At 41.2% G+C, this 23,105-nt stretch overlaps 2 protein-coding genes across 2 annotated transcripts in view; one reads left to right on the top strand and one right to left on the bottom strand.

The window, feature by feature from the left end:
* LOC309496107 (uncharacterized protein) overlaps positions 1-23,105 on the top strand; it is a 246,674-nt gene that overhangs the window by 170,972 nt on the left and 52,597 nt on the right. The gene's annotated exons all lie outside the window — the stretch shown is intronic.
* Positions 17-12,758, bottom strand: LOC309496078 (tripartite motif-containing protein 16-like). The gene is made up of 6 exons (XM_082166035.1): positions 12,162-12,758; positions 6,532-6,627; positions 6,212-6,445; positions 5,684-5,843; positions 5,484-5,531; positions 17-708 (listed from the first exon to the last, which is right to left on the bottom strand). The coding sequence occupies exons 1-6, from the start codon at positions 12,738-12,740 to the stop codon at positions 185-187; spliced, it is 1,641 nt and encodes a 546-aa protein (XP_082022161.1). The 5' UTR covers positions 12,741-12,758; the 3' UTR covers positions 17-184.

Genomic DNA, 23,105 nt, shown 5'->3' with positions numbered 1-23,105 from the left:
ACTGTCTATATGAGGATTCATTACACACATTTATTCTGACATGTTATTTCACTGACAGAAGTTCAGCTTTAGTATCAATGTAATGAAGAGAAAATAAGAGACTCTATAACATCTCACTGTTACTGATTTATCATGCAGCTCAAAGCATTATGGGTAGAATCTCTCTACAGTCTGTTCTAATTCATCAACACAGTTTCACTGATGATTTACAGCCAACCCAAAACCCAGGATAGAGCGGCTGAGTGAATGTGGTCTGGACTGTGTGTATGAGGCTCAGTGTGTCAGAGACGCTGTAGAAGGACAGAGTTCCTGCACTGTGATCCACATACACTCCTATTCTACTGCTGATGGACTCTACAGGGAGTTTAGTCTGGATGTTATTGTGTTTGAATGAGTATCTGGAGGGAGAGCAGATCAAACTCCAGGACTGATCATTATATCCAAACAAACACTCATTACCCGATCCCTTCCTGGTGATGCTCTTATATGACACTGATATATACACAAATTTTCCACTCCACTCAATCTCCCAGTAACAGCATCCACACACACTCTCTTTACACAAAACCTGAGACCAATGATCAAATCTGTCTGGATGATCAGGATACGGCTGAAGCTCTGTGACATTGACAGTAATCACTCTGTTCCTCTCAGACAGATGGAGGTGTTTATGTGCTGTGTTCTGATCCAGAGTGAGCTGATGGGAATCTGATGGAGAGAAAACACATCAGATGAATCATCTGACTGATATCCTGTGCAAATCATGATTATCCATCATCCAAGTCCCTTACATGGATGATTACCTTACTTGTAATTTGATTTAGAAAGTTTTTTAAGCATTTAGGCCTATTGTTTGTGATTTTCAGAGCCATCTTGAGCTTTCTTTAAATTGCTCTCTGTTGCCTTAAAGGTGCATTGCACAAGTCTCAGAGTTTTTGCAGAACTATGCCCCCTTCTGGCGACACGCGAAACTGCAACCAGAGTTGTGCACGCGGTTACATGGAGTTTGCGTTGGGGTTTGGGATGAACTAGAAGCCGGTGTCTTTGAATCCATCTTCTACTTTTGCAAAAGTCGCTTGAGTTGTCTTCGCTGATGCGGATAATGGCGGCGAATACACAAACCTGCCAGACATAGCCAGGTGAGCGTGAACGCGCATGACGTCATGCCCAGTCGATTCCGTCCCGAATCCCTCTTATTTATTTTACTGTACAGGATTATAGAGGCAATCGCAGTGATCATAGAAGGGCTCATTCAGCCCATCAGGCAATTGTTTAAGCATGTATGGGTTAGAAAAACGGGTATTTTTAACATGAAATGTTGCGCAATGCACCTTTAAAGAGACTTGAGACAAAATCCTATTTAGGATAAATCCACAGCGGAATTAGTTTGTTCTTACTTTCCTGAAGCTTTTTTACTACTGTGATTTTATCTCTAAATCTTGGATAAATGTTTTTAAAAATAATCATATTTATCCATTAGTTCGAGACCCAAAGTCTCGAGTCCATTTCAAATCTTGCTTTTTTTCTTTTTTGGGGGGGATTTTAGTAAGCATGATATAGTTATGCTCTCTGTCCCACTTTTTAAATGTGCAATTTTTTTTTTTAAGACAGTAAAGAGATTATGTTAATAAACATTTCTATTTTAACTGACGAAGGCAAACAGCTGAAATGTTTTTTATCTCCTGCTTGAACCTAATAAAAGTATTTTTAAAGTGCAGACCTTTTTGGATTTCCATATTTTAAATCATTTAAAATAACCCACATTTCTATTTTTCATTTCAATTTCAATCTTTCTGTTCATCAAAACATTTTATCCAAAGCGACTTACAACTGAGGAGAACAATAGAAGCAATAAGACCAGCAAGAGGGCATCAGTTGCAAAGGCTTGATAGTACATGCCGGAAGGCCCGCTAAGAGAGCATTACAACAGTCCAGTCTGGATAGAACAAGAGCTTTGGACAAGGAGTTGTGTGGCCTGCTCTGATAGGAAAGGTCTGAGCTTCCTGATGTTGTATAAAGCAAATCTGCAGGACCGGGCCGTTGTAGAAATATGGTCTGTGAAGCTTAGCTGATCATCAATCACAACTCCAAGATTCTTGGCTGTCCTGGAAGGAGTTATGGTTGACGAACTCAGCTGAATGGAGAAGTTGTGCTGAAGTGTTGGGTTGGCCGAGACCACAAGCAGTTCTGTCTTAGCAAGGTTAAGTTGAAGGTGATGGTCCTTCATCCAACAAGAAATGTCTGTCAGGCAGGCTGAGATGCGAGCAGCTACCGTCGGATCATTCGGCTGGAATGAGAGGTAGAGTTGTGTGTCATCAGCATAGCAGTGATAGGAAAAGCCATGTTTCTGAATGACAGATCCTAGTGATGACATGTAGATGGAGAAGAGAACTGGTCCAAGCACCGATGTGCAGTGGGGTTACCCGAGCCTGCTTAAATGCTGTGGGAACGGTACCAGTGTGAAGAGAGGTGTTAATAATGTGAGTAAGTGCAGGTGTAACTGAGGAAGAAATGCCCTGGAGGAGGTGAGTGGGGATTGGATCAAGCGGACAGGTAGTAGGATGATTGGAAAGGATAAGTTTGTAAATTTCTGCCTCCGAGATTGGAGAGAGGAAGGAAAGAGAGTGTGTATTTGTTATGATGTGTTTGTCAGTTTGTGGTGAGGAGAATTGGCCCGCTGATGGGTTGTTGTTTTATGAAGAATGTTGAATGCTGTGAGAATAGATGAGGAAGGGAGGAAGGAGGGCAAAGGAGAGAAGAGGAGGTTTCGAAGAGTGTGCGGGAGTCAAAACAATTGCTAAGTTTGTTGTGGTAAAATGTCGTTTTAACAGTGGAGACATTTGCAGAGAAGGACAAGAGGAGAGATTGATACAAACTAAGGTCAGTATAATTTTTTGATTTGCGCCACTTCCTCTCTGCGGCCCTGAGTTTAGAGCGATGTCGATGGAGAACATCAGATAACCTGGGGGCACAGGGGGTAGCGTGGGCTGGTCTGGATGAAAGGGGGCAAAAGTTGTCTAAACAAGATGTTAGAGTGGAGCAAAGAGTGTGAGTAGCACTGTTAGTGTCCAGTGCTGAAAACTGAGCGGGTGAAGGAAGTGAGGATGAAACCATAGAGGATAGGTGAGAGGGAGAGAGTGAGCGTACGCTGAAAGGTGACCTGTGGAGGAGTGTGTGTTGTATCAGGATTCAGTTTGAGGTTAAAAGTGATGAAGTGGTCTGAGGTGTGCAGTGGAGTAACAGCCTGGGTTTTATCAAGGTGGATGTTGAAGTCACCGAGTACCAGAGGAGTACCGTCCTCAGGGTAGTTTGAGAGTAACACATCTAACTCCTCTAAGAAGATACCCAGTTGACCTGGGGGACGATAAACAACTACAAGGTGGAACAACTACAAGGTGGATTTTAGCAGGGTGAGTAATAGTAATTACGTGTGATTCAAATGAACTGTTGCCAGGTAGAGATGGTAAAGGATAAAATTTCCATTTATTTGAGATAAGCAGACCAGTACCTCCACCCCTCCCAGTTGGGCGAGGGGTGTGGGAAAAAGCAGTGTCCTCAGGTTTTATTTTGAATCAAATAAATCCAACCTTGTGAGCAGAAGAGACTTCTTTCAAAAACAAAGAAGGCGGAGCCGGCAGTGCAGGAAGCCGGAGCTGACTCAGGGCGCGGCGGCCATCCTGTCCGAAGACACAGGCTCGGCAGGTATGACGTGAAGAGACTCAGGCTCGGCAGCCGTGACGTTAAGAGACTCAAGGCTGATTTATATTTCTGTGTCTAACTCCTGCCGTAGCTATGTCGTAGGCTGTGTGTAGCATGCGTACCCTTCTGCGTACCCTGACGTGCACCTCTCCAAAAATATAACAATGCGTCAATTCTACGTGGACGCAAGCGCTGTGATTGGTCTGCTATAACCGCTCCCTCGGGTTTCACACGCTCCCTCTGCATGTGTACTTGCGGGTCAACGCGGACAACGACGCAGAAATGTAAATGAAAACCACCGTGTTGCCTCCAGCGTAGAGGCTCCGGCGTAGGTCCGACGCAGAAGTATAAATCAGTCTTTAGGCTCGGCAGGCATGACATGAAGTGAATAAGGCTCGGCAGGCATGACGTGAAGAAACTCAGGCTTTGGCGTGTTGGCTCTGTGGTAGGGCTGCACAATTAATCGAATTTCTAATCGCGATTACGATTACGGATGACACGATTACGTAATCGTTCAAAGCCGCGATTACAAAAGAAAATCCACTATGTGTGCGTGTGTTTAGAGCATGTTATGTTTTGAGAGGCGAATCATGACTACTTCAGAAAACCCAGCACAATAGAAACTACCCTGAATGTGAGTGTACCCTGAAAAAAGAAGTTTTTCACCTCAGAAAAACGGAAAATAGTTTATAGCCAAATCTGAATGCTCACTGGATTTCGCAGCGATGTTATTAATTTCTATGGTGAATTCAATGGATTTCTTCACTGGATCTCCCAGCGCTGTGGGGTAAACGTGTCGTGTGATCGAGATCGGCCCGCGACTCATGAGTAGCTGCGCTATCTATTATTGGTCCAAACTAATAAACGGTCCGTGAAGCACAAATAAGTTTCATTCGCTCCATTTGGTCACAGTCTGGAGCCCTTCCTTCCCACCTTGTTATTGTATCGTTATTTGTTCCTTTGTAAATATTTTAAATATTGATTTCTTTTTGCATTTGACACTGTACACTTTGGAATTAAATTTGTTTTGAGAGGAGCTTTGCCTATATCCTTTTTTCCATTGCCCTACCATCATTTTGAGATACACAGACACTTCTTTTAATGTTATACTCCCGTTTAGGCAAATATCAAATAACGCCTAACAACCTTACCGACCCCAAACTTTTGATCGGTGGTGTATATTATATATGTTTATTTATAATATATAATTTGGTTTATTTTATTATTATTATTATTATTCACCTATATATAATTTAAAAGGCATGTCATTGATTGCCACATAACAGATTTAACTGGATAGTTTAAATATCATTATCATTAGTTTACAAAGATCAAAAAAGCCACGTGAATAGAAAGTGTTAGATAAACATTTTAGAAATTTGCCACTGAAACCTTAATTATGTAAATTATCACAAACTGCAGCCAATCAGCAAACAAGAGGCATTCATATTAATCTTTCCAACAGAAAACAACAACACGAAAAAAACATATTGTGTTATATTGTGTCTGAACCGTCTATTCTTGCCACATTGGTGTAAACTGTCAGGTCACACAATACACAGACAGTTAACGTTCTATTTTTGAAACACTCGACTTGTTTGTTTTTCTTTTGTAAGTAATTGCAAGTTTCATCTTGTAAATCTTCAAATAAATGCCACCCAAAAACACCTTAAGACCCCACCCCATCCCACCTCTGTCTCTTCAGTCATGTTTTATTTTACCTTCTACAAGAAGAACATGAAGACACTCATTGAGTTTCTCTGCTTATTTTCTTGGTGACTTACATTTTAGGAAGTCGTTCCTGGTTCTGGGAACAATGTTGGTAAAAGTGACTGTGGAAATCAACAGACATGAAGAGTGTGATTATCATGTCAAGAGAAAATGATCCCTGTATCCGTTCTAAGACATTTCTAATATGATCGTCTACATGATATGAGATGATGGAGGATCATTTCTGAGAGCAGATGAATCTCCAGGACTTTACCTCTGTCAGAGATCTTCTTCAGCTCCTCTTTGCAGAAATCCTCCAGTTTGTCTTTCAGCTGAAGGACAGATTCTCTCACACCATCAAAAGAGGAGAGAGAACTGAAGGGATTGTCATTTACGTCTGTAGATTCAGGAGGAGCTGAGAGAGACTGGAAACTCTACAGAAAACAGAAATCAAAGCTCATCACCTCCACACTTCATCAATTGCTTGCACCACTGTCAGATTTGTGTGGCTCTTGTTGATCTTTAGTAACTCTCCTCAATCCAGCACTTTCACAGCATCAGCTTCATTCTTCTCATATTCATTATATCATGTTAGAGCTACGAGTTCTAGCATTTTCCACTTACACGTGGAAACTTATGTGAACTTACGTTTCCACTTATGTGAGAAGCAAGTTGGTAAATGTCAGTTCAATTCAGAGAGTCTGACTGATGATGATATAATAACCGAACACACAGATCAACACTTCAGTCAATGGCTCTTGCTCAAGTCCACTATGATCCTGTTCTTCTAGATCTCTGTTACCTGCAGGAAATGGATGTGATCCTGTGTGTGTGAAAGCTGCTCCAGCTCAGCGTCTCTCCTCCTCAGATCATTGATCTCCTGCTCCAGTCGCTCCAGTCGTTCTTCAGCTCGACTCACTGCAGTCTTTTTCTGATCTCTGATCCGCTGTGTCGCCTCAGAGCGGCTTCTCTCAATGGAGCGGATGAGCTCAGTGAAGATCCTCTCACTGTCCTCCACTGCTGTCTGTGCAGAGCGCTGTTAGGACACACATCACAATCACACAGTGGCTTCAGTGAGTCCTGACTGAGACGTCTCAAACTTCTCTTCTTCTCCAGACTCACCTTATGAGAGGCCACAGCCTCTCTCAGCTGCTGAAGATCTTTCTCTCTCTGCTGGATCCTCTGCTGGAACGACCTCTGCATCTCCTTCAGCTGGTGCTAAAGGACAAACCAATAAAAGGAAACATCACATAAATCAGCAGGTAAAAAGATATGAGTTCACATCTAGCCAAGTGCAGTACAAATCCACGGATGTGTTTTTGATCTGCCCCTTTTATCGAGGATGCATCGAGAGGCGACATGTGCGAGTAAGGTATCCCAGAAAGAAATCTTACATCAACAAGCAGTCGTCAATGGCAGACAAAAAACCCCATGTAATTTTAAAAATACTACTGTTATTGTGTCACAAAATGTAGTTTTAAGAGTTTTTCAAATTTAAACAATGTAGTTGTTTAAATTTCAAATCTGTGGTTTATTTATAAAGATATGTAAGATCCAGGCGCTCAACACTCATGTACCCTGCCACTGTACCTCGGCTAGTCCTTCTGACGTTTGCCTCTGGCTCTGATGTCTCAGTACACATGTTAAATATGAGATCTGATTCGACTTGTGTTTATGTAATGGGCAATCTTTGGTCTCAGGAATCTTTTGTGTGGCAAAGGGGCAAAGATAAGTTTTATTTCTTTATAAATTATAACTTTACCGTTTGACTGAATTGTTTGCTTGTATTTATTTCCTTGTGCATCGCCCTTATTTAAACTGCACACTAGGGATATAACGATTCACTCTGAGCCATTTGAAAATCAATGAAAATATGTGACGATTCAAGTCAGTTGAGATGTTAAACGAATCGCGATACATGTTTCAAACAGCAGGGGGCGCTGAAGCTGTATACTGTGACCTCGCATTACAGGCGCGATAGCAGCGAATGAGTTGTAGCGTTAAACAGTAGGAAGTATGGCGGTGGCAAGTGTGGATGTTGATATTGAAGATGCCCCATCCTCATTCAAATTGGAGGTGTGGCGGCATTTTGGCTTTCCAAAAGCTAAAAATGATAGCGGTGAGATGGTTACAGACAAGATGAAAACTCTGTGCAGATACTGCAAGAAACTGTTAGTATACATGAATAGCACAACAAACATGATGCAGCATTTAAACCATCACCACAGTGAGAAGCTCCAGTCACCAGCTCTATCTGCACGTAAAAAGCTATTAACAGGCCAAACCGCCCTGACCGGCGGATTTGCAGCCCCACTCAGTCCGACGAGTGCACGAGCCACAGAGATCACGCGGTGCATTGGTGTATTCATGCCGAAGATATGAGGTCACTTTCTGTCATAGAAATTGAAGGATTTCGGCAACTGGTGAACACATTGGAGCCCAGATACACCATCCCATCACGCCCCCACTTTAGCCAGACTGTTATGCCAGCACATTACAGAGAAACAAAATCTAAGGTAGTTGAGACCCTAAGAAAAGCAGATAGCGTGTTAATTACAACCAACGGCTGGACCTCCAGGGCTACCCAGAGTTATCTTATGGTCACAGCCCATAAGATATCCAGCGAGTGGGAGATGGTTAATTTTGTTCTTCAAACTTGCTCTCTGTTTGAATCACACACCAGTGCTAACATTGCTGAAGTTTTAAAATCAGCCTTGAGTGAATGGGGGCTTTAAAAGGCTTACCATGGAATTGCTGTTGTCATGGACAATGCAAGAAATATGGATATTGATGTCAGAGAGGCTGGGCTAGCCCCCCATGTCAGGTGTTTTGCCCACACTTTAAACTTAGCCAGCCAAGCAGGTTTGAGTGTGCCTTCGAGTGTGCTGTTTGTTAGGTAGAGTGAGGCGCATTGCTGCCTTCTTTTACAGAAGCTCCACAGCCACAGTGGCGTTATAATGTTAAAATATTACCTTAATTGACAAAATAATGACATTGTGAAACCCCTGTCACTGCTGTACTTAGATTTTAATTAGTCTTTTTATTACCGCTATTCCTCTGTGCAGGATCAGGGTGAAGGAGGTACCAGTGGCCATCCCCCTGCAGCAGGGAATCCTCTTGATCAGACAAACAGCACAGGAGCTGAGCTGAAACAACCTCCTCCCAAGAAAACAGCTTTAGAAGATCTCCTTAGGGGGACTTTTCATGAACCAGCTACCCAGCCCATCAGTCAGATTGATGCAGAAATCAATAAGTACAGAGCTGAAACATCCATTTCCCTCAATAGCTGTCCACTCAATTGGTGGAAAGAGAAAGCTAGGCTGTACCCACTGCTCTCCAGTCTAGCAAAGTCCCTAGTGAAATGTTTTTTTCCATCCGCAGGGGACATTGTGAATGTGCAGAGATCTCAGCTTATGCCAGAAAATGTGGATATGCTTATATTTCTTTTAAAAAAAAAAACATGTACAAAATATCCAAGCTAGAAAAGAGCACAGACAAAGCCTTAGTATGAGTTTTGAGGAAGTTTTCTTCTATTTGTATTATTCATTCATTTATTTGATTTTGTTTTGTTATTTTACATAAAATATATATTTCTATTTCACAAAGAAATGTGCAATATTATGTCTGTGAAATAAAAGCACACTGTTTTATTTATAATTTGTCTTGATTCTCATTTTGTTAAAAAATCGCGAGAAAATCATATCGTGAAACCAGTATCATGAATCGTATCGCATCGTAAGTTGAGTGAATCGTTACATTCCTACTGCACACGTCTGCGGTGCGTCACGGCTGCGACACGGTTACTGGAGCTGATCGCGGGCACTCTAGTCAATGCTTGTGTTTTTACCAGCCGTGCCGCGTTTCAGAAGCGTCCCGCGCCACGTTTCGCTAAAGATAGGCACCTATTCTATTTTTGACAGAAGTCGTGTCCAAAAGCCAGTGTTCTCCTCCTGCTCACTGTATGTGAAATATAGATACAAGATAATTGAGGATGTATTTTAAAAGACAAAAACACACAAATCTTTCATCCTTGTCATTCATAACGGAACTTTTAAGTGTATTAACTTTTTCTGTAGGCTACAGCGCAACAAAGTAGGACATGGCAATATACACAATTAAACCGAGCAAAACCGGTCAAAAATCAAGAAAAAACGTGAAAAATCAAGAAAAACTACACCGGACATGCAAATTACGTGGTCTCGTGCATCCAGTCCCTTCGCTTCTGAAATGTTCCTGGTGTGAGAGTTGAGACATGTAACAAAAAGACAATTGTGTTTTGTCATATTTCATTTATTGTACATGTGTGTACAGCAAAGATAATCAGAGTATATGCATATATTGCCTGAACCACTTATCAATGTTTCATACTTTTACAATGAAAACAAAAAGAGGCAGGGTTGTGTTTTGTATATATTTCTTATCATAAAGATGTATCCGTTGTTGACTGAACCACATTTGTGTGGCTATTAATTTTTAAGATATTTAAAATGAAGAGTTTGTACTCCTGAGTCGAAATTGCCAAGTTCGAACTACCAAGGATGCAAGTCCGAACTTTTCGTACTTGGTATTAAGAAATGCCGCTAGATCCTGGTCATGTCATGTGATTCCCTTGCCGTCATGTGATCTTGTCATTGTGTTCTTTCCTTGGATTATGTATTCATGTGTTATGTACTTGGTATTAGCTGTGTTCGACACCGGCTGCGGCTGCATGTAACCAAACGGTGAGAGTTGCCGCGTTCAGGCAGTGAGGAGCTGCAAATGGAGATGTGAAGTCGGACATTTTCTGATTCCCGTAGTGATGCTTGTGTGGTGTTTGCAGACTTTCCCACAGATGAAGTTAAATAAATGCAATATTTGTCAAATACACAGACGTTTCAGATACATTTCCATTTAATACTTTGGCATTATATGACCCCTTTAAGCAGTGCATATTGTACAAGCTAATATGATTCTTTAGGGTCTAAATTAAAAGTTTGTAATATACTTTAATTAAACATTCTCATTAGTATTGTAAGAAAACACTCATTTTACCTGGTCAAAAACAGCTCTGTTTTCAGCACGCCATTTAAGTGCATGTGTCTTTAAATGATAATGAGCTTTGCTCACCCCGCCCCTCTGTTCTGTGGGGCGTTTTGACACAACAACACTTAGTGGAACTAAGAACGCGATTTGAAGACAAGAAAGATGTAAGGTAATATTGGGTAATATAACCTTTCTTACATATTAGTTTGTTATTGTTGCATAAACTTCACATTGCAGTTGAACTGTTGCTAGATATATGGTGAATATTATAATATTTAGACCCGTGTTTACTGTTACTGTGTTTGTGGATATCTGCTCAAATGTAGATATGTATATGGTAACCATAATGTTTTATATTTGAGCGCGATCGCGTTTGAATGTATCATATTTGATACATTCGAAAAGCAAAACGCACCAAACGGCTTCATGTTTTTACTATTATCTCATTTCATATCATCATAACGAATGGAAACATTTGAAGTAACATGATAATCAATATATTTTTCTGTAGCTTAGTTGTTACTGAAATATTTTGGAAGATTTATAGGCTGCTATGGTTATTGTTATTATTATTTTATGCAGCACTGCGCATAGCCTATGCCTACAAGGCACAACAAACCTGGTGTTCATTATATTATATATTGTTGGAAACATTTGTGTGTGTGTGTGTGTGTATTCTGTGAATTTTAAAAAGCAATTTTAACCAGAAAAATCTAAAATGTAATCCCAAAATCGTGCAGGCCTTTCTCTTGATATCAGTATGTTCACTTTTTTTTTTTCAGGGCCCAGATGCCACTCCTGCTGACTTCAACATTCACATGAGTATCTGTACATGAACCTGGTAAAGTGAAAATCAAACACCTTGGAAATGAAAGGTATGTACAATGTTTTTAGGAATGGCAGAAAGGTCTCTGTCTTTGGATCATTGGTTTCAATGAGTGCTTTTTTTGTCATTTGTTGTGTATCTTTGGATTATGTTGTGTTGTAAATAAATCCAAAAAATCTAAAAGCCATTCTTTTTTAAATCTCCTCATTCTTTGTGCAAGGTTGCTCAGAATGATAGGGCCTGATAGCTCCTAATAGGGCCGTTAGGGGAGGGTCTTTGTCTTTCTCAGGTGTGAAAAGCTTACATATTAATGAGCTCCCACATAAAGCTTTGTGGCACAAAACACGTCGTAAAAATTTTAAATCAATATATTGTTTTATCTGAATGAGCAGTCAGGGTGATTTTCACATAGTTTTAGAGCAAATATTCTAGGCTACGTCTATTCTAGGCAAAAGTCTTGTGAAGAAATAATCAGTAGGGGTTTCGTGACCTTATTTCACTGAGAATTTTTTTTTGTATTTTCACAAACAACGCATAAATGTCATTATCTCAAAACTACAAACTTTTACACACATGCTGCTGATATATTATTGTAGCAGAGTTTGTGCTGAATACAGTGTACTTAGACTGTAGCCATGAAAATGTCACAAGTAACAGAAATAAGCACAAATGTCAGAGCATGTCAGAACACCTCCAGGCCCAGAAAACAGCTCAGACCTCAGAGGGTTAAAGAAACTGAATCTAAAACAGTTTTCAGACAGAAGGTGAAAATAGACGCTGCAATGTAAATTATAAGATAATAAGGAGGTTTTTACCATTGAATTATGTAAATGTGTTCTAGCAGACCTCATAAACAACATTATGAACCTGTAAATGAGTATAATGCATCTCTTTAAGTTCATACCTGTTTCTCTGTCCTCTGAGCTGCAGCTGATACAGTGTCGTGGTTTGTATGTTCATCCATCGAACACAGCACACATATACACTTCTGATCAGTCCGGCAGAAAACCTCGAGGAGCTTGTCGTGTTTCTGGCAGATCATCTCCTGCAGTCGTCCAGTGGCATCAGTCAGATTGTGTCTCTTTCCTTTAAAGAAACTCTCATGTTGTTCAAGGTGATTCTGACAGTAAGAGTTCAGACACACCAGACAGGACTTGACAGCTTTGTGTTTTCTTCCAGTACAGACGTCACACTGCACGTCTCCAGCTCCAGTGTAACAGTCAGCAGCAAGTTTAGTCTTCTTCAGTTTCTCCACCATTTCAGCCAGAATGGTGTTTTTAGCTAAAGCAGGTCTTGGACTGAAGGTCTGTCTGCACTGAGGACAGCTGTAGACTCTCTTCTCATCCTCCTGATCCCAGCAGCCTGTAATACAGATCTTACAGTAACTGTGTCCACAGGAAGTGGTCACTGGATCCTTCAGGAGATCCAGACACACTGAACACATAAACTCATTCTGATCCACTGAATTTCTGGCATCTGCCATTTTACTGCATGAAGACAAAGACACAAACACACACCAGCTCAACAACACTTGTTTCTCTAAACTCAGGTTATTTTTCTTTCCTGGTTCTGTGTTTGAGTAACGTGTGTAAAACAGGTTTGTCTGTAAAGCAGCTTCCTCATTCTTAAACCCGAAGAGCCTCATTGCTGCTAAGTTTCCTTGTGCATTCCCACACAAATTGTGTTAAATCAGTCTCAGACATGCACTCAAAGAAAATAAGTTACAGAGAAACAAGACAACAGCCTTAAAAATTATACTGTAGGACTGAAAACTGTGACCAGAATTACAGTTCCTTTTTTCAGATTAACAGGTTTTATTGATACTCACAGTTTTCAGAATACAACACAATAAATCTGTAAAGAATGAACATTTTCACCTCGAAACCACAACCCCAATTTGTACAAAACCAAAGAGCATGAGTTAAATCACCATCGTCAACCTCACATATCCAGCAATATGGTGTATCTTTTAACCCAAGCCTAAACAGCCTGGTAGGAATCCAGTAAAAACGGTCCAATCTAAAACTTTATAAGGCGTATTCTTGCATCTCTAGATGCTGTTTTGACATTCTTTAAAACTCTATGCCATTCCTCATCATCGAATGTTAGGTTCAGATCTCTTTCCCAAATTTTCTTAAAAGCTAAAAAAGCTCCATCACCGATACTTTGATGTAAGTATGGTGTGATACACCATATGGTGTGGATACATGTACACCGATACAACCAGGATTAGTACACTGATGCTTCGTGACCTTTCCCCATATGACCCGTTTGCTGACTCAGGAAGCTGTGTACTACGTAGGATTAGAGGGCAAACCAAACACAAATGAATCTTCCAGATGATTCGTTAAAAAATATTTCCACACAAAACTCAACACTCCAGACCCCAAATCAACAATGCAATCCAGACCATAAACGAAGGGGGCTTCAGCCAGTCTGAGCTAACCAACGAACCCCCCAGCTAAGTAATTTATGGCCATGCAAGCTTCAAAGCAATGAGCCTTGCTAAAGGAAGAACGTTGTCAACAATATGCAGTTTTTAAAAGACGGATTGGTTTGGAGTGATCATACTTTGAGCCCCACCAAGATAATGGCAGAGGTTGTTTGATCCCACGACAGAGACTTAAAACAGACCTTCATATAACCTTTAAATGACTTCTCTTACCACAGAATTTAAATCCACAGAGAACCCCACAGAAAACTTTTACATGATCAGAATGCATCAGATCACTCCAAAATGCTAGATGGACTTGTAAAGACCACCCATTGGCCCAAAGATGGAGTCCAACTGTGTGGGCGAAGGGATAATGCGTGCATGTCTTTTCAGCGCTGCAGTGAAGTTCACTTAATTTATTAGAATTTAGTTTCAGTATTACTTTACTACGCTTAATCTGACTCCAATTTCAAATGATAATCACATTTAGATTGTGTTTCTTATTGGAAAATAATCATAAATGTTGATTATGAATTAATTTAGATCTTTGATTATTCTGGGTATCCCATATTTTCAATTATTCATTCATAAAGGGACCTGACGTTGCACAGAGTCACACGCCCCGGGTTTACGTTGATCTCACGGACACAGTCTTGCCAGTCTAATTTTGGTCAGATCTTGGATCTTGGTGATCCTCACTCCGATGCGGTACAACAGGTCCTCAAACTGGACGCGGGACAGGCGAAAGTACCGCTGAAAGTGGCCGTTATCCAGGCGCAGCGCCTGGAGCAAGTGGTGAAACTCGCCAAACTGGGTACGCCTCCAGAGGGTCTGGTGAAAACACCACGTGATTGGCTGCCCAAGACATCAATCCAGACACAGCCCATCAATGAACCCGGAAACCCCTTTTTCGAGCAAATGACAAAAAGGAAATCCGCAAAGGACCGCAACGACAAACGCAAGTAGCCTCCAGACTCTTAGATGAACTGGTTCTTTGATATAAAATGTAATAATCCGCCTAAGAAACGATAGAAGGGTTAAATTAATGATTGATGGTTCGATCAGGTCAAATCTTATAAGTGCACATATTGCTAGAAACTTGGGATTTCACCATTTCACTCTTAAAACTCTTTCTTCCCTTTCTTTCTTTCGGCAACTCATATGAATGTGTGTGTGCGTGTGTTTGTGTTAGATATTAGTTCTATGTGTTAGAATAATCAATAAAGTCTTGTTTGTATTTTCACGAGTTCACATGTTAATGAAATCTGATGTAATATTATAATGCGTATTTGGCTTGCTGTCCAGGGGGAGGGCTCCGAGCTCGGAATTCGGCCCGACCCCAGAGTACTCCCCCCTATGAATGTATAGATCATAGGTATCTATGAGCAGACCCAGCCGAATGTGAGGTGATGGGGTGGTGGCGGGATGCTGAGAAATTAGTCATGAGACAGGAGGTAAGGGAAGGCTTTATTTATACTGGCTTCTTCTTGTGCTGATTGGATGATTACCTGAACATGCTCCTCCCGAACTTTGTTACATAAAACTTCATTTAAAGAGAAGTGTTCTTGTTAGGGATGCACCGATACCACTTTTTCCAGAACGAGTCCGATACCGATACTCACATTTTTGGTACTCGCCGATACCGATACCGAAAACTGATACCTGTATTTTCACTGCATTTCTAATTTTTAAATGTATTAGAAGATAAACCAAAAGAATATAAATCATATTAGTTGGCTTAATTTGATCAGCAAATATATTTCCTTCAGTTATTTTCATGCTTAATTAAGCCTGCTAAAATGCATTGTATGAGCTTCTGTTACTTTCACTGTTCATTCAATTGCTCTATCTTATTTTATCTTTCATTTAATAGCACATCACATAATTAGAGCAGCTCCAGCAGGGCTCAGTGCTGAGGATTGGATCAGTGGTACAAATGTTTAGACAACCAGTGAAATATCAATTCTTTATTCTAATTTTGATGCTACAAAAACTACCAGCGTAATTAATGTGAATTTAAAACATTATTAAAGACAAGTAAGCAGTCAGTAATAAAATAAGAACAAATAATCAAAGTACACACATATATATAGCACAAATAAATACAATGGAACAATGAAAGGCTACAAATGAAATAAACAGTGTTTTTAGAGTTTTTCGGGTAGATCTAACCAGTACAGAAAATTAAATAAAGTAATCAAGTGTGAAAAAACATTGCATATTCTTTACTGTATAAATTAAATATAGATGGATCTTTTTGTAAAGTTGAAAAGAGTAGCCTATTTAGTCAAGAGCAATTTAGTCAATGAGTAATTTATTAGTCCATTGTTTGATTAACATTAAAACACAGCAGCAGGTTTATTAAACTCCCTTTTAAGACCGAATGCACGGACCCAATTTAAATATACTGTCCACATTCACTTGAGATATAACCACTTTGTTTACTGGGACACTCGCCAAGACGGGCGATTTTACACAAACTTGTGTGAATTCGTCCGTACAAGCGCAAGATGTGAAAGACAATTCAATTCAGTATTCGCACACGGTCTATCAAGACGTTTTCGGAGCGGTTGCTTTCCCAGCTAACAAAATTATCTTCTGGGAACGTTGATTTGAAATGTTCTAAAAACGTGGAAATGTCCAGTTTGCTTAACGTTGCTGGAATGTTATCCTAAGGTTAGCATAACATTGCTGGAATGTTATCTTAAAGTAACACTAAGTAACTTTTCAACCTTCATAATATATTTCCAAAACCCTTGTGATGGTACATCGACTTAAAATAGGTTGAATGACACATCTGCCATAGCCTGACGGGGTTTGTATAGTTTTTAATCGTACTTTTAAACTTCGGGGTTCGGGTAGTAACCTGCGAGAACAAAAAGAACTACAAAATTTGACTGCTTTACGGCATAGGCTACCTCACTTCCCCCAACACGTCCTCACATGCTGTTGGACTTGAAAGTATATTGCTTATATTGTATATCACTCGGACAAGCTTTCACTCGTTGGTGTGAGCTAAAAAGCACCTGGCGTTCTTGTTGATGGATTAGTAGACATCTTTGGAGGCTAGCTGTGCTTGTTCGATGTCCGACGATTTGTAACGCGTTGTGTTTATTCCCCAATCGAACTCGTGTAACTGTCTGTCACACATTCTACCGTCCACAGCATTACTTGATAGACAAAAATAGGACAAGAATGAGCATCAAACAGAAACAATCCGCTTACGGGTTTTTGTTCGAGGCGCACATACAATACAGACTGCCGAAAGTTAAACAGGGCGCGCGCAGCTCTTAAAGGGGCCACACCTTATTCCCACTCGTTACAGCTTCTATCCGACTGAACGGGGACGGTATACAGGGGGGAGGGAATCAGGCCGTGAGTGAAGAGACTGCTCTGCGTGAGTGGTATTTACGACAGTAACGTTAAATACAAGTAGTCCACAGCGACTCTAGGGGTCGTTGTTTGACCAAAACGGAAATCCTACATAATGGGGCTTTAAGGCTAGCATAACGTTGCTGGAACGGTATCTTAAGGCTAACATAACGTTGCTGGAACGTTTGTCATGACGCACTGGAAAAAGGAAGCAAATGCAGGCGATCTCAACAATGTATGTTTATTAAACACTTAAACACAGAAGTTCAGACTCAGGCAGATGGTGAGGGTCAGACGGCTGAAGCAGGGTGGCGCAGGGACTAGATGGCCGCGATGAATCCGGCGGTGAAACGGCGTGAAGGTGAAGACAGGATCCAGACACGAAGAACACACAGCACAGGACTCCAGGAAGAAACCAACTCACGGGGAACAGGAAACACAGCACAAACATCGACCAACAATCTGACAATGAGAGAAGAATTCAGTGAGTCTTTAAAGGAACTGGAGATGAGTGGCAGCTGCCGCCGAGCTGATTACAGATGAGATGATTGACTGATAATTGATACGGTGACACCCACACGCACATGGCACACAGACAACAATAACAAATGCACGAGACAAGCAGGAAGCAGCGCACTCATGAACCGTGACAACGTTATATTAAGGTTAGCATACTGTTCATGGAATGTTCTTTCCCCCAAAATTGTATTAACAATACAACATTCAAAAAACATTTATTTGGAACATTCCAAGACCATTAAAATGTCCACTTTCTGTAGTGTTATAATGTTATTTTAAGGTTAGAATATTAGAATGATGCAGAAATATTATTCTTTTCAAATTTATTTTTTATCACAAACATGTGAATTACAAGTGCCCACTTTTTATTATCTAACTGCACACTTTTACAACACATCAAAAAGTTGAAAATGATTATGATATGATTTTCTTAAATTTGAAATGATACATTATAGGTTAAATAAAAAAAAATATTTTTTTTCAAAACAACATTTTAATGAACAGGAAACAGTGTTAAGTACTGTTTTGGTGCCAAACTAGCACTGCGGTCCAGTCTCTTCATGCTGTGGTCCAGTCTCTTCATGCTGCGGTCCAGTCTGTGGTCCAGTCTCTTCATGCTGCGGTCCAGTCTGTGGTCCAGTCTCTTCATGCTGTGGTCCAGTCTCTTCATGCTGCGGTCCAGTCTGTGGTCCAGTCTCTTCATGCTGTGGTCCAGTCTCTTCATGCTGTGGTCCAGTCTCTTCATGCTGCGGTCCAGTCTGTGGTCCAGTCTCTTCATGCTGCGGTCCAGTCTGTGGTCCAGTTTCTTCATGCTGTGGTCCAGTCTCTTCATGCTGCGGTCCAGTCTGTGGTCCAGTCTCTTCATGCTGCGGTCCAGTCTGTGGTCCAGTCTCTTCATGCTGTGGTCCAGTCTCTTCATGCTGCGGTCCAGTCTGTGGTCCAGTCTCTTCATGCTGTGGTCCAGTCTCTTCATGCTGCGGTCCAGTCTGTGGTCCAGTCTCTTCATGCTGCGGTCCAGTCTGTGGTCCAGTCTCTTCATGCTGTGGTCCAGTCTCTTCATGCTACATCATGCTACAAAATGGACGAACTTCTTCTCCTCACCCGCACTAACAAGGATTTTTTAAACTCCGCTGCTCTGTGCTTCACTGAAACCTGGCTGAGTGAAGCCATACCGGACAACGCACTACATCTGCCGGGCTTCCAGCTGTTCCGAGCGGATCGCATCGCGGAACTAACAGGGAAAACGAGAGGTGGTGGATTGTGTTTCTACATTAACGAAAGTTGGTGTTCAGATGTTACAACACTGAAGAAGATGTGCTCTCCTAATTTAGAGGCGCATTTCATAAACTGTAAACCTTTCTACTCGCCGTGGGAGTTTTCCTCATTCATTCTCGCGAATGTTTACATTCCTCCAGACGCGTGTGTGAGCGCGGCGCTACAACAGCTGGCTGAACATATAGCTGAAATGGAACAAAGGTACCCAGACTCTCTTTTAATCATTCTTGGGGATTTTAACAAAGCAAATCTCTCCCGTGAACTGCCAAAATACAGACAGCATGTTACATGTCCTACCAGAGACAGTAATATATTGGACCACTGTTTCACCACGATAAAGAATGCGTATCACTCCGTCCCACGGGCAGCTTTGGGGCTCTCTGATCACTGTTTGGTTCATCTTATACCGACCTACAGGCAGAAACTGAAATCAGCTAAACCTGTATTAAGGACTGTAAAAAGATGGACCAACGAAGCAGAGCAGGATCTACAGGCCTGCTTCGATTGCACTGATTGGACTGTTTTTGAAGATGCAGCCACCGATCTGGATGAGCTCACAGATTCTGTAACATCATATATCAGTTTCTGTGAGGATACATGCATTCCTACCAGGACATTCTTATCATTCACTAATGATAAACCATGGTTTACTGGGAAACTCAAACAGCTTCGTCATGCCAAAGAGGATGCTTACAGAAGTGGGGATAAAATCTTGTATAACCAGGCCAGAAACAAACTGACAAAGGAGATCAGAGTTGCTAAAAGAAGCTACTCTGAAAAGCTGAAAAACCAGTTTTCAGCCAACGACCCGGCATCAGTCTGGAGAGGCCTGAGGAACATCACCAACTACAAATCACCATCCCCCCCATCTGTGGAGAATCAACAACTGGCTGACACTCTCAATGCATTCTATTGCAGGTTTGAGAAGCCCAGACTCACACCTCACACCCGCCCTGATGTGCACTTCACACATCCACCATCACCTCCTGCAACCCCTCTCCTCCCCCCTTCTGCCATCCAACCTGAGCTTAAGGTCTGTGTGGAGGACGTGAGCAGAGTCTTCAAAAAACAGAAGACTAGGAAAGCTTCAGGCCCAGACGGCATCTCATCTGCTTGTCTAAAAGCCTGTGCTGACCAACTGGCCCCAGTCTTCACGCAGATCTTCAACAGATCATTGGAGCAGTGTGAAGTTCCCTGCTGCTTCAAACGCTCCACTATCATTCCGGTTCCCAAAAAAACTAAAATCACTGGACTTAATGACTACAGACCTGTCGCTCTCACGTCTGTGGTCATGAAGTCGTTTGAAAGACTGGTGTTGGCCTATCTGAAGGACATCACTGGACCCCTGATGGATCCCCTTCAGTTTGCTTACAGAGCAAACAGGTCTGTGGATGATGCAGTCAACATGGGACTGCACTATATCCTGCAACATCTTGACAGACCTGGGACTTATGCACGGATCTTATTTGTGGACTTCAGTTCGGCCTTCAATACCATCATCCCTGATCTTCTCACAGCCAAACTGACTCAGCTCTCCATGCCATCCACAATCTGTCAGTGGATCTCCAGCTTCCTGACGGACCGGCAGCAGCTAGTGAGACTGGGGAAACTCACATCCAGGACCCTCACCATCAGCACTGGCGCCCCCCAAGGGTGCGTTCTCTCCCCACTGCTCTTCTCCCTGTACACTAATGACTGCACTTCTAAAGACCCCTCTGTCAAGCTCCTGAAATTTGCAGACGACACCACTGTCATCGGTCTCATCCAAAATGGTGACGAGTCTGCTTACAGACTGGGGGTTGAACAGCTGGCTGTCTGGTGCAGTTATAACAACCTTGAGCTGAACACGCTCAAAACAGTGGAGATGATCGTGGACTTCAGGAGAAACACCCCAGCACTCCCCCCTCTCACCATCATGAACAGCACTGTGGAAGCAGTGGAGTCATTCAGGTTCCTGGGCTCTACCATCTCCCAGGACCTGAAGTGGGCAAATCACATTGACTCCATTGTGAAAAAGGCCCAACAGAGACTGTACTTCCTTCGCCAGCTGAAGAAGTTCAATCTGCCACAGGAGCTGCTGATCCAGTTCTACTCAGCCGTCATTGAGTCTGTTCTAAGCACTTCCATCACTGTCTGGTTTGGTTCAGCTACCAAATCGGACATCAGGAGACTACAACGGACAGTCCGGACTGCAGAGAGGATTATTGGTGCCCCCCTGCCAACCCTCCAGGACCTGTACTCTTCCAGAGTGAGGAAGAGAGCAGGTAAAATCATCACAGACTCCACTCACCCTGGACACCCCCTGTTTGAACTGTTACCGTCAGGACGGCGACACAGATCACTGGCCGCAAGAACATCCAGGCACAGGAACAGTTTCTTTCCACAGGCCATTTCCCTTCTGAACACTTAACATGCCCCCCAAAGCATATGCCTGTAAGTGCAATACTCCCACTGTCTAGTGCAATAAACTCAGGTGATATTTATATCTATATTATTCATACTACTCAAAATACTGTAAATATGTTTATAATCTGTAACATGCCCTAGACTCCCACTGTCTAGTGTAATATTCTCTAATTCAGGTGATATTTATATTTATATTATTCATACTACTCAAAATACTGTAAATATGTTCATAATCTGTAAATGTTTATTAAGACTAAACCCAACTGTGACCCTACTTTTTTACTTTTATACTATTTTTATTTATTTTTTATATATTTTTTATTCTTAGAATTTGTATTACTATGTTCTTGTTGTATTTGTATTTGTATTTGTATTTGTATTTGTATATGTGCACTGGAAGCTTCAGTACCAAGAAAAATTCCTTGTGGGTGCAAGCACACTTGGCAATAAAGCTCTTTCTGATTCTGATTCTGATCTGTAAAGTGAACAGATTGACTGATGTTACTAATGGTGATTTATTATTTCATAAACATTTAATAATAATAACAGTGTGGCTACTCCATAAATGTTAACCCTTAAGTTATTTAAGCTGTGCTTTGTGTACTATAAATGTTAAATCACACAAGATTCAAATATAGCTTACAAATGTTATACAATGAAAAGGTTCAATTACTCATTGTAAAGGATTACACCTGAAAATGAAAAGAAAACATTCAGGGAATGTTACTCACCCTTGAATCCCGATGAGGAGCGTACTTCAAGGTGTCTGAAATATATTCCTCCAATACCTTGACGGGGACCTTCGGATGCATCTTTTGGCAAGCCTCTATAAAGAAGTTTACAGCATGGTTTACTTTAGTGGAACTTCAGTAAAAATGTTGGGAAAACATGGACCTCCAAAAAATATATATTCATGTCATGACATCTTTAACGAACATTAGTATCATTTTTGTGATCAGATCACTGAAACCATATGAAAGTAGTCAGAAATGCATTCAAGCAAATTGCATTGTAGGGCTGTGTTCAAAATATCACTATTTAAAGCTGTTATTGAAGTTTGCAGCACAATATTTGACTGGAAGACTAAAACTGATGGTTATTTTTGTCAAGTTATGGCTCGTTAGGCTTAGCACGTTCTGTCCATTTTTAATCAGACACAGAGATAAAGTAGTGCATAAGATTACATTTATTTGAATGAATGAATAGCATTTATTTAAATTCTCAAAAGAGAAAGAGAGATTTGTACCAGTGTCTGTTTAGTGTCTCTCTCTATTAACGATTAAATTATTAATGATTAAAAAGTAACCCCCTGGTTACTGAGAAATATAATGTAGCGAATCAGTAGCAAAGCTTTTTTATTATATTGTTGTATTGCGATATATTGTGACACAATATATTGTTACACTCCTAGCACCTTTAAATTAAAAGAGCACATTAATATAAAACGGTGATTCAACTGACTTGGAACTACCTGTGGATTAAATGGTTTTGTGTTGTATCAAAACACATGGATTCAAGTGAAAATTGAAGCTGCCCAACTTATCCTTTTCATTTGCTTCCTAACTCACTCATCCGTTACGTGACATTAATGTTAATACCAAGCGCAAATGGTATTGTGTCTTGACCGATCTGACGAATGATCAAACTGCAAATATTAAGGTCCAGGACACTTAATTTCCCCTTCCGTCCCTTCATACTGTACTGACGCCAAACACAGTTGAGCCCAATTGCTCTTAACACCCTCCGGATGGCGTCTCCAGGGGGTTTGCCTCTAAGAAGGCTAAAGGGCCCTACACACCGGGACGAATATCGGCGCGCGTTATTCGCCAGCTAGAGGTGGGC

Source organism: Leuciscus leuciscus (assembly GCF_965113295.1).
Source record: "Leuciscus leuciscus genome assembly, chromosome: 4".
NCBI classification, from domain to species: Eukaryota; Metazoa; Chordata; class Actinopteri; order Cypriniformes; family Leuciscidae; genus Leuciscus; species Leuciscus leuciscus.
This window is presented reverse-complemented; position numbering and strand designations above follow the sequence as displayed.

Bases quoted from the DNA above. Each gene is read 5' to 3' on its own strand.
- LOC309496078 (XM_082166035.1), bottom strand. From the start codon at position 12,740: ATGGCAGATGCCAGAAATTCAGTGGATCAGAATGAGTTTATGTGTTCA. The intron at 6,628-12,161 runs GTATGAACTTAA...TTTGTCCTTTAG, and splicing joins CTCAGAGGACAGAGAAACAG to CACCAGCTGAAGGAGATGCA. The intron at 709-5,483 runs GTAAGTCACCAA...TCTCTCCATCAG, and splicing joins CAGGAACGACTTCCTAAAAT to ATTCCCATCAGCTCACTCTG.